At 36.4% G+C, this 12,148-nt stretch overlaps 1 protein-coding gene across 1 annotated transcript in view; it reads right to left on the reverse strand.

The window, feature by feature from the left end:
* Positions 1 to 12,148, reverse strand: part of RTTN (rotatin) — a 202,104-nt gene that overhangs the window by 157,279 nt on the left and 32,677 nt on the right. The window contains exons 12-14 of the mRNA XM_011944090.1: positions 5,031 to 5,243; positions 3,088 to 3,200; positions 1,641 to 1,767 (exon numbers count right to left, since the gene is read on the reverse strand). Of these exons, the coding sequence (XP_011799480.1) occupies positions 1,641 to 1,767; positions 3,088 to 3,200; positions 5,031 to 5,243 (453 nt within the window). The remainder of the gene's footprint in view (positions 1 to 1,640; positions 1,768 to 3,087; positions 3,201 to 5,030; positions 5,244 to 12,148) is intronic.

Here is a 12,148-nt window from a genome sequence, read left to right on the forward strand (position 1 = left end):
TCCTGAGCTCCAGTGATCCTCCTGCCTTGGCCTTCCCAAATGCTAGGATTACAGGCGTGAGCCACCACACTTGGCCTATAATAAATTTTACATTATATATATCACCATCAAAAAAAAAGGAAATTAGACAAAGCTGAGGAAAGAATTAGTGTTCTGAAAGGAAACACTGAGAAATTCTACCCAAATAAAACCTAAAAAGATATGGAAAAGATGAAAGAAGGCTTAAAAGACAAAAAGGGTAAACTAAGAAGGTCTAACACAGGTCTAAAAAGAGTTCTACTTGGAGAAAACAGCAAGAATAAAGAGAAAAGCAATATTCAAAATAAGCATGGCCAAGAATTATACAGAAGTGAAGGCAGATTGAGCGTTCAAAGCAAAAAGTCGTAAGCAAGATAAATGGAAAATCATGTATGCATGCAGACACATTTTGATGAAACCACAGGGCACCATAGAAAAGGAAAACATTTTAAAACAAACTAGAGAAAAAAAATTAAAAGAAATTATAATTAACTGATATCAGACTTCTCAACAATGATAGAAGCCTAATAAGAATTAAGCAATACTGGCAAAGTACTAATAAAAACCAGCAGTCAACCTGTATTTTATATGCAGTCAAATTACTATTCAAAATAAACTGAAATCATGACATTTGCAAACATATGCACACAGTCACAGACTGTCACTGAAAATATTGAAAAACTTACTTCAATTAAAAGGAGACTGAACCTAAATATTTATCAATAAATAAAAGGAAGCATATTCAAACTTAGCAATTAAGGTGAATGAACTAGGTAAATCTCAAATCCTGCTATATATACTAATCATGCTATATATAAAATTCTTCATATTATTTATTAAAGATACAGCTTTATAAATAACATATACCAACTGGATGGGAAGAATATACACCAGCTGCGTAAGAGTGGCTAGGCTATGTTGGTGGGAGAAGAGAAAGCAAAGAAGCTTCCTCTATAACGGGTATTTTTCTTTGAATAAAAACGAATCAGAAGTAAAAATGGCAAATTTTTTTATAAATTTTTATAAAATAAATTTATAAATAAATTTTATAAATATACTTATTATAACCAAACAGTACTTACAAGAGTGTTAAATACAAAAGGACACTTTCAAGAGAACATAGGAATATATATACTTTTAAATACTGTCCTATGTACAGAGTTCTTTTCAATATTGAAATATTTAATATTCTACGTTGAAATATTTTATCATTTAAGAAGACAGAAAAATAAATGTTTCAAAAGAAAAGAAAAATAAAAAATAACATCAAGAAAACAGAAATAAAACCATAAAATCTAGGCCGTAACAACCTACAAGGTTTCCTGGGCATAGAAATCACTTTTGAATACCTGGAAATCAATTTTCCTTATAATTTTTCCATCATTAATACAGCATAAATGTAATTCTTAATAAAACTTCGAATAAAGCAATTCAAACTGCTGGACTTACTAAGTTAAGAGAACGTAATAGTACAAATTTTCCAGAATTGACTAGTAATTATCATCTATTTTTATAGGATATAGTTCTTATATCTCATACAACAGGTCAAGTAATTTAAGTTTGAAGGCATAACAAGAGAGTCATTTGTTCTCAAAAACAAAACACAAAAAACAAAACCTCACCTTCGTGATTTCCAGACAGCAGTGGTAAGTTTCAGCTTTCACTTGTGGCAACGGGTGAGACAACATATGGAGAAGCACCTTCTGACTTTCTCCTTGTAGTAATGGACTGGCCTGCGCAGATTTCCAGCTGGTGAAAAAGTAGAACAATCAAGACATCTGAGGCAAGTAAGTTACTAAGCAAAAGACTGCAAAGCTAACTGGAAGGGATTTCTTCCTACTCCAATTCCTCAAACTGAGATCCTATTAAAAATAACCAATATTGCCTGTAATCCCAGCACTTTGGGAGGCCGAGACGGGCGGATCACGAGGTCAGGAGATCGAGACCATCCTGGCTAACACGGTGAAACCCCGTCTCTACTAAAAAATACAAAAAACTAGCCGGGCAAGGTGCCGGGCGCCTGTAGTCCCAGCTACTCGGGAGGCTGAGGCAGGAGAATGGCATAAACCCGGGAGGCAGAGCTTGCAGTGAGCTGAGATCAGGCCACTGCACTCCAGCCTGGGCCACAGAGCGAGACTCCGTCTCAAAAAAAATAAATAAATAAAAATAACCAATATTAGCAAGTACTTACCTAAGCACTTACTTGTTTCAGGGCAGAGGAGATTCTGTGTTTGAGAGTATTTTTGAAAACCCAACATGTCTTTAAAATCCCCTACTCAGTTGATGTTTATCACATCACAGAATTTATTCTTTCCAAAACCAATAAAGACACTTCAAAATAGAAATTTGCTGATGTCCTCAAAATAAATTAACCAATACACAGTGTTTTCTAAAAATCCACACAAGAAAAAGGTACAAAGTAATAAAAGTTACAAAACTCTCAAATTATTAAAACTTTAAAGATAAATGAATGGCCGGGCACGGTGGCTCAAGCCTGTAATCCCAGCATTTTGGGAGGCCAAGACGGGCGGATCACGAGGTCAGGAGATGGAGACCATCCTGGCTAACACGGTGAAACCCCGTCTCTACTAAAAAAAATACAAAAAACTAGCCGGGCGGGGTGGTGGGCGCCTGTAGTCCCAGCTATTCTGGAGGCTGAGGCAGGAGAATGGTGTAAACCCAGGAGGCGGAGCTTGCAGTGAGCTGAGATCCGGCCACTGAACTCCAGCCTGGGCGACAGAGCGAGACTCCGCCTCAAAAAAAAAAAGATAAATGAACAATGTGTGTGAACAGTCTGGATGGATACCAAAAACAAATGTATAAAAATCCAAAGATTATTCATTTTGATTGTGGGTGTGACATTTTTGAAGTTAATCTTGAAAATAACAGTTAAGTTTCCTAATGCAGCTGTACATATACCCTTTAAAAGTCAGACACGTATAAAAGCAATTAAACTAAAAAATAATAATAACAAAGACATAAGGTCAGCTTCACTTTCACTGTTTCTAAGTTTACACACACCCTAAGTGTCCAATAATAATATAATCACATTAAGAAAGAAAATATTACATCTTTGAACAAATGCTGATGATTTCCTTTATTAGGGGGAAATGCTGATGATAGGAAAAGCTACGCAAGGCTTGGTCTGCCAGCTCCACTAATTCTAAGAGATTCTTCTCTCCCTAAAAAAGAAGCAGAATGGAACAATAAATGTCAAGTTCATGTGCAATAAAATTTTCAACAGCTAACTAAGCAGCTTCAAGAAACTAGACCATTCAGAGACCATGAGATTCTTTACATCTGTTTATGTCCACTTGCTCATCGAGCAACCTAAAAATGTCAGCCTAGGTGGAGAAATGTACGAAAATTCCCTAGCTAAATGCCTCATGAGACTTTCTATTATTTAACTCTGAGTAAGCTTAAAGTTACAATCAAACTGCCTGGTTCGTTGATTATTTCCTTGTAGCTCCACCTCCCCTAATAAAAGTAGGGCTGATGTATTTATTATAAACCTGCCTCTTATAACAGCCTGACCACTAGGAACATACAGGACATTCAACACATGTGATTAACTGACCATGCAAAATGCCACAGAGGCCAGACACAGTGGCTCACGCCTATAGTCCCAGCACTTGGGGAGGCAGAGGCAGGCAGATCACTTGAGGTCAGGAGTTCAAGACTAGCCTGGCCAACATGGCGAAACCCCATTTCTACTAAAAATACAAAAAATCAGCTGGTTGTGGTGGCACGCGCCTGTAATCCCAGCTACTTGGGAGGCTCAGGTGGGAGGCGGAGGTTGCAGTGAGCCAAGACTGCACCACTACACTCCAGCCTGGGAAACAGAGTGAGACTCCGTCTCAAAAAAAAAAAAAAAAAAGCCACAGAAATACTCCAACTTAAAGACACAATCCAAAATTCTATCACAGAGAAAACAAGAAGCCAGGGGTACTAACATGTGGCAAAAGGAAAGGAAAAAAAAATAAACTATAGCAGTAAATAAGAAAAATTATAAATATCAAGTTCAAGGCCAGGCACGGTGGTTAACACCTTTAATCCTAGAATTTTGGGAGACCAAGGTGGGAGGACGGCTTGAGGCCAGGAGTTCAAAACCAGCCTGGACAACACAGTGAGACCTCATCTCTATAAAACAGTTTAAAAATTAGCCAGGTGTGGTAGCATGTGCCTACAGTACTAGTTGCTTAGGAGGCTGAGGCAGATGGATTGCTGGAGCCCAAGAGATCAAGACTGTAGCCTAGGCAACAGAGGAGGCTGTCAAAATAAAAATTAAAAAATTTCAAAGAAAATAAATAGGTTCAGATAGATTCTACTGTAGGCGCCAAAATGAATAAGAATTTTATCCCTAATTCCTCAAGATCTTCAAGATCCATGTCCTTATTTTCAAACAAGAAACTATTGTATCAATGTCTGTCTCTAAGAGCCATTAACCTTTTCACTGATAACATACTAATATTCTAATAGTATTTTTAAAAGGGATAAATACTGACACATAATTATTGCTGTAACACTGCCGTAAAGTCATCCTAATACATTATAAACAATGTAGTTCATGACTGTACTTAATATTTTTTAAAAATCAGGCTTTATATATATGTAAGTATCTATAAAATATTAAGGCAAAAACATGTCTACAAGCACTAAAATAGCCCTTATACCTCTGGTTACATCAACTGTCATTCACTTCATATCAGTAAGTCACTTCATAGAGGTACTCATTATTAAATATCAAGACATTCGTAACAACCACTGCTTTTTTGTAAATCACTGATATTAGAAATATACACCATTAATCTAAAGTCTTTGTTTTACTTCTATACAAATCATATCCTTACTTTAACCTGTTAAATAACAAGTTATTTATAACTGACCCACTCAGGAATAATGTATCCCTCCTGTGACAATTCAATTATATGTCCATCAATTTAAAAAGTACAGATTACATTTTCTAAATATGTCAAAGGGATTTAAAAGAGATATTAATCAAAACTTTTTACCTCCTTCTCAAGATCAGACAGGAAGTTACAGGTGCACTCAATTGAATAAACGGCCTCTGCAGTTCGTTTATAAATACTGTAGTTTTCAGAATTCAGCTGTTCCAAATAGGCCACAACAGCTTCATGAATATTTGGATATTCCAAAGAAACAGGCATGTCCAAAGAAAGGAGAAATAATGCTGTTGACATCGGCTCTGGTAAAAACTCGCTTGCCTTGATGAATCAAAAATAAATAAATAAATAAAACTTTGTTTAAAAAAAAACTTATTTTAGAGAAACATGGTGGGTTATAGTCTTAATCTAACCCAACTTACTTTTTTGCAATTCTTTGTCAAAAAACTGAAGCTTTTTCCAAAGAAAATCCTATTTCCCAACACATCATTTACCTCTACCTCTTTGTCTTTGCTCAATACAAAATGTCTGAAGTCCAAATATCAACTCTTTCTCAAAGCCCAGAATACTACTTTCTTCTTCCCCACACCAACTTCTTCTCTCCCTGAGCCCTATACCTTGTATATACCTCTGCTATTGAACTAAGGCATGAGGCCTTTTTCTCTAAGTATTTTCTGTACATGTACACAAATCTCCACAATAACCCATTAAACTGAACCATAGCTGAACATGAGAGAGCTTATTAATGACATATTAACAACATGAAATCAAGTATAGCTACAGATTGATTTGAACAGAAATGGATTTTTTTCTTTGGTTTTGTCTTTTAGAGGGGATAGCGGAAATTCAATATAATATTTTAAATAGTTCTAAAATATTCACAGAAAGGTAGCCCCTTAATTAGTATAAAATCAATTTGCCCAGATGAAATATTATACACATTATAACCTTAAATCAATAGATTTAAAACTGAAAGAACTATGGCTTTTTAAAAAATGGTTCTAGTTTTGTGACAGGATTATAAATATAAATTAAGGAAATAAAAAGGACTAAAAATTCGATGTTCAGAGAAAATCTCTTGACAAGGCTCAGTATTACGGTTGAAATGCTGCCTTTACAAAAGTGGGTTTGGTCATGATTTATTTCATGGATAACCTATTTCAAGGATGTTCATTAACTACCTGAAAGTCTAAGAGTTGAATCAGCTAAACAACAATACCTTTAAATGAATATAGTTGCTAAATGAAGATCAGAAACTACAAAAATCAAATTTTAGATTACACAGACACAACAAACCTCCAGATTAGTAAAACAGCAGCTATTAGAAAGTAAAGAGAAATTTCATTATTCTGTGAAGAACTATCCTTTTTTGGGGTCGGGGGGAGGAGGAAAAAGAGAAACTCAGTTACCTGCTCCCTATTACTCACTCACTCAGCGAATATTAATTGGGCCTTACTGTGTTCCTCTACTATATGCCAGGCACCTCTCCAGTCCTGGGAACCCAGCAGAGAGCAAAATAAAACCTCTGCCTGCATGAAGCTCACATCCCACTGAAGAAAGTAGAGCATAAATCAATCAACTTCCTAAGATGTTAGGTGTGGTTAAAAAGTGTTTTAAAACAGGATGGGAAAGATGGAGAGGAACAGAGAAGTAATGTGGAGTGGAGGCAGGGAAATGCTACTTCTCCAAAGTAGTAGGGGAAGGCCTCACTAATAAGGTGACATTTAAGTAGGGCCCTGGAAGGGTCAGGAGCCATGTGACTATCTGAGGGGAAGCATTTATAGAAGAGGGAAGAGCAATTATAAAAGCTCTATTTGGTAGCAAGGAAGCCAGTGTGGCTGGTTCTGAGGGATGGAGTCAGAAAGGAGAGGTGGGCCAGATGAGTTAAGGCTTTGGGTCATCAGAAGGACTGTCCTCTGCTGGAAGCCACTGGAACATTTTAAACAAGTATCAAAATTGGTCTGTAGAGAACAGATGATAAGGTGCCAAAGTGGAAGCTAAGAGACAGAGGACTTTACTGCAGCAATCCAGACAGGACAGAATGGTGGGCTTAACTCAGGTATTTCAGATTCTGTTAGGTATTCAAGGGAGAAATGACAAATTTTGCTCAGGGATTATATCTACATATGAGCAAAAGAAAGGAATCAAGGCTGACTCTAAGGTTTTTGCCTGATCAATGATCAACTTGCACAATGAAGTTGCCATTTACTGAGACAGGCAAGACTATAGGAAGAACATATTTGGAAGGGGAAGCAAAGAATGAAGTTTGGGACATGTTCAGTTGGAGACATTTATTGTCATCCAAGTGAAGACATCAAAAAGGACACTGGGTATAGACAAGTTCAGAGTTTAGGTTATATGTCTGGTCTGGAAGTATAAATTTGGAAGGCATCAACAAATAGGTGGCATTTAATAATCACAAACGGGATGTATTTCTTGAGGGCTACAGTCAGTCCCGGGGTTCTACTCCTAAAGAGTTAGGAAGATGAGAAGAAATTGGCAAAGGCGATTTAGTGAGTTGGGTACTGTGCTAAGAGAGTAAATCCTAGTAGATGTAACTCTAAAGGCACTGCGTTCTAGTGTAAGAGAGTTCTGACTCTAGTCAGAAAAATAATAGCTGCTGTGAGAATTAAACAAGCATTAAGCAGTGTATGGCATATAGCACTCAATAAATATTAATTTCCTTTTCTCGCTTCACCACAAAGGAATACCAACATTTCACCCTGCATACTCGTATTTAAAACTCTTGCTATCTCAACAACTCAAAGCCCCATGCTAATGTCATCAGCTAATCCTTACATGGCCCAATGGACTCATCACAATTTACACCCCCAATCTAAGATAGCTGTACTGCATATATAAGCATTAGTCACATGGCATCAGAACTAAAAGTGAAGATGTTTCCGTTTAAATCCATCACCCCTATTATATAAAAAATAATCAGCAACATCATCTCCTGTACATTGGGAGGAGGGGCTATAAATGTTTCCTCTAAACCTAGCCACTCAGTAGTCACGGCATAATTGTATGAGTTTGTTAGAAATGCCAGCTCTCAGGCCCTACCCTTTACCTGATGAATCAGAATATGCAAGATGTGATTAAGAAAATCTCTAAGTGATCTGTTTGCACAAAAGCACTGCTCTCAGTCACTCAACTGGCTTCACCAGGTCATTAGATCTTTTTATACACCTCCCTGAAAAGCTAAAGACCTTGTGTTAGGCCGGGCGCAGTGGCTCAAGTCTGTAATCCCAGCACTTTGGGAGGCCGAGACGGGCGGATCACGAGGTCAGGAGATCGGAGACCATCCTGGCTAACCTGGGGAAACCCCATCTCTACTAAAAAATACAAAAAGCTAGCCAGGTGAGGTGGCGGGTGCCTGTAGTCCCAGCTACTCGGGAGGCTGAGGCAGGAGAATGGCGTTCTTCCTTACCCTCGGTGAGCATCAGTAGCTAAGGAAGAGTAACAGCAGTTCCTAGGATGCTCTATGCTTCTGCTTCCAGAACAGGGCTAGTACTTTTACCTCTTACTTTCCAGATGTTTCCCCAAACGAAATTATCTTCATTTGTTTTACCAACCACAATATTTGTCACAAGATTACTAACGTATCATTGTAACCTATACATAAGCATTCTCCAAAATCATTTAAAATCAACAAATAGCAGTCTCAAAACAGGACATTTTGTCAAACTGAGGAAATCTCTACATAGATTCATATTTATTTTCCAACATTCAAATTACCTATTTGGTCAGTGGCAACTCAAAAAAACCACTTTAAAGGCAGAGTCCAAATTCTACTTCAATTGTTAGTGCGCTAGCAACAGACAGAGGGCAGCAGAACCCTACATTTACATAAACCAAAGAAGAAATTTAACAGCAATGAAATAACATTTTTGTTTAGATCTCACTTTAAAGTACTTAGTCAATTAATCAAAACAAATATAATCATCTAAAAACAAATACCTTAATTACAATCTCCCACAATGATCAAAGTTGTTTTAATAAAATTCCAAGTTATATATTTAAAATAACTACCAAAAATTAGATATTGATTTGTTTTTAAAAATGGAAACAATACAACAATAACTACCTTTTCTTGAAAAAAAAAAAAAGCATGGAAAATTAACTTTACATTATTCTAGCACTAAGTAAAATTATTGATTTCTATTTTGGTTCTTGTCCAAATAAGCACTTGATGAAAAAATACAATCAAAAATAAACTACATGATGCAACTGATAGGATAAGTTTTCCATCAATACTTCAACCCATAGATAGATTGATCATTTGCAATACTTAATAACAAGCAATTGTAGCACCACTAATTTTTCAGCTATATAGTATTAAGGAAGACACTCACATTTTAAATTCAATTCCTGTCTTAAGAGACTGGAATTTTTCCATTCTTAATGCTTATGCCTTAAAAAATTGTCACTCTTCAAAACAAAAAAGGACGGCAGAAAAATAATGACTAGTGAATACAAGTCAGAAATTAAAAGTAACACAAGTGATGTTACTTTCCTTAAAGCCTACATTTAAAATGTAATCGTTTTCCTGGATCACCTGATAATACATTGTGTATATAAGTGACACTTAGAAAATGGACTTTGGGCCAGGCGCGGTGGCTCACGCCTGTAATCCCAGCACTTTGGGAGGCCAAGACAGGCAGAACACGAGGTCAAAAGATCGAGACCATCCTGGCCAACATGGTGAAACCCCATCTCTACTAAAAATACAAAAATTAGCCAGGCGTGGTGGAGGGCACCTGCAATCCCAGCTACTCAGGAGGCTGAGGCAGGAGAATCGCTTGAACCCAGGAGGCAGAGGTTGCAGCGAGTGGAGATCACGCCACTGAACTCCAGCCTGGCGACAGAGCAAGACTTCATCTCAAAAAAAAAAAGAAAATAGAGTTTGGACTATATGCTCTACAGAATTCTAGGAAACAAAGCCACAAATGTTTAATAACTAAGAGCAACAAAGAGGCATAAGGAATAGCTTTCTAGTTTTCATAATTTCTCCCACACCTGCATTTTAGTGTGCCACTCCTGTGTCTTTGTAATAAGAACACCACAAAACACTGATGTCTGAATGATCTGAGATACTTTCACCACTAACATTCAAATTCAGAGATAACCTCACATTTAAAAATATAGTCAGTAAGAATATTTTAAAGAAATATTTACACATTAAAATCACCTTTAACAGACTTCATACAATGGAATATTTTGTAATAAAAGTTAAATTAATGCTATAAGCAACAATAGTTATGAACCTCGAAAAGGAGCTGAGAGAGTACCTACTTTATAATTTTATTTAAACAACATTCAAAACAGGCCAATTGATCTACAGTGACTGAAGTCAGAAAGCAGTGTGGCTCAGAGAAAGAGGGAGAGGTAACAGACGGGAAGGGGCCTTTGGAATGCTGGTAACATTCTATTTTCTGTTATGCGGGTGGTCACTTTTTAAAGACAGATACATTCACTTAAGCAGAAAAAGCACGGAACTATGTACTTTTCGGAATGTATATGAAAGTTTAAAAAAAAAAAAAAAGCCTTTACAGATTTAATGTATTTTTCCTGACAGCATTTTAAAAATATTTAAAAATGTAAGTGTTCTGATTAAACTAACAGTGCACAATTTCAGAAACTGTGACTAGCAAACACACAGAAGAGACACCAGCCTTGGGCACTTTCAAAAAGTGCTTCTTTTTAATAATTTCCCCGCCATGTATTCTCACAATTACCTTTTCCATGCACTACTCTTTTTATCCATTCTTTAGCTAAAAGCAATAAAACCCGTGAAACTATAATTTTTTAAATTATGCTTATAATAAAGGCACATGTTTAAGCATTCAGCCTTTGATCTAGTAATGTCCTTATTAGGAATGTAAGAATCCAAAATATGAGTAAACATGTGTAAGTAGCAATTCAACATAGTGTTATTTATCAAAATACCAAAAAAAGAAAAAAAGAAATGTAAAAGCTTAATTTCTGGAGTCCTTGTGGAAATCATAGAACATCTTTCTCGTAAAATATTAGCAGCCATTAAAATTTATGAAGTGTTTAATTACACAGAAAATGTATGTTAGATAATAAGAAACGGTTTTTTAAAAAAAAAAGTATCAATAGGCTGGTACAGTGGCTCACGCCAGTACTCCTAGCACTTTGGGAGGTCGAGGTGGGTGGATCACCTGAGGTCAGGAGTTCAAGATCAGCCTGGCCAACATGGCGAAATCCCGTCTCTACTAAAAAAATACAAAAATTAGCCGAGTGTGGTGGCTCACACCTGTAAACCCAGCTACTTGGGAGGCTGAGGAAGGAGAATCACTTGAACCTGGAAGGTGGAGGTTGCAGTGAGCCAAAAAAGTGCCACCGCACTCCAGCCTGGATGACAGAGTGAGACTCTGTCTCAAAAACAAAACCAAAACCAAAAAAAAACAAATTAAAAATAAATAACTTTTATGGATGCTGTCAATTGGACTTAAAGCAGAAAAGAAAAAAGCCTCAAAACTAACTAGAAATTATGAATGAATTTTTATTCTTCATACATCAAAATGTTTTTTAAATCAACATCTTATTTTCTGAATAAAAGTTAAAAACTGAAAACACCAAAGTTAAGAAAAGAAAGGGCTAGGTAAAATAGAAAAGTAGGAAAAAAAAAAAGTACTAGAATAAAGACTAGCACAAAGGATAGTTTACTGCTGTCATGGGCAGAAAGCAGCTTTGTGAAAGACACCTAAAGCAACACGTTAATCAAAAAAACAACTTTCAAAAGACATACTAAGGTATGAAATCATATATTACGTAACTCAAACTACAAATATGTTTAGACATAAAACAAGTTACCAAATATTAACTAGGTGAATCAAATAAAAAGCAGGATATTTAATCCTACCAAAGATATCTTCTGAAATTCTTTTGATCAGGTGCTAAAATAAAAATACTAAGCAATTAAGTTGCTGGCAGAAAGGAAAGAGAAACACATGTGACCAAAAAAAAAAAAAAAAATTCCCTTAAGTTACTAAAATACACCACACACCAGTAATTTACATGAAATACAACAAATACAATAGGAGAGTCCTCAGAAATCAACTTCATCAACACTTAGAAACTAAAGCACTGCTAAAACTAGCCAGGCGAAGTGGCGGGCGCCTGTAGTCCCAGCTACTCGGGAGGCTGAGGCAGGAGAATGGCGTAAACCTGGGAGGCGGAGCTTGCAGTGAGCTGAGATC

This window comes from Colobus angolensis, unplaced genomic scaffold (genome assembly GCF_000951035.1).
Source record: "Colobus angolensis palliatus isolate OR3802 unplaced genomic scaffold, Cang.pa_1.0 Scaffold225, whole genome shotgun sequence".
NCBI lineage: Eukaryota > Metazoa > Chordata > Mammalia > Primates > Cercopithecidae > Colobus > Colobus angolensis.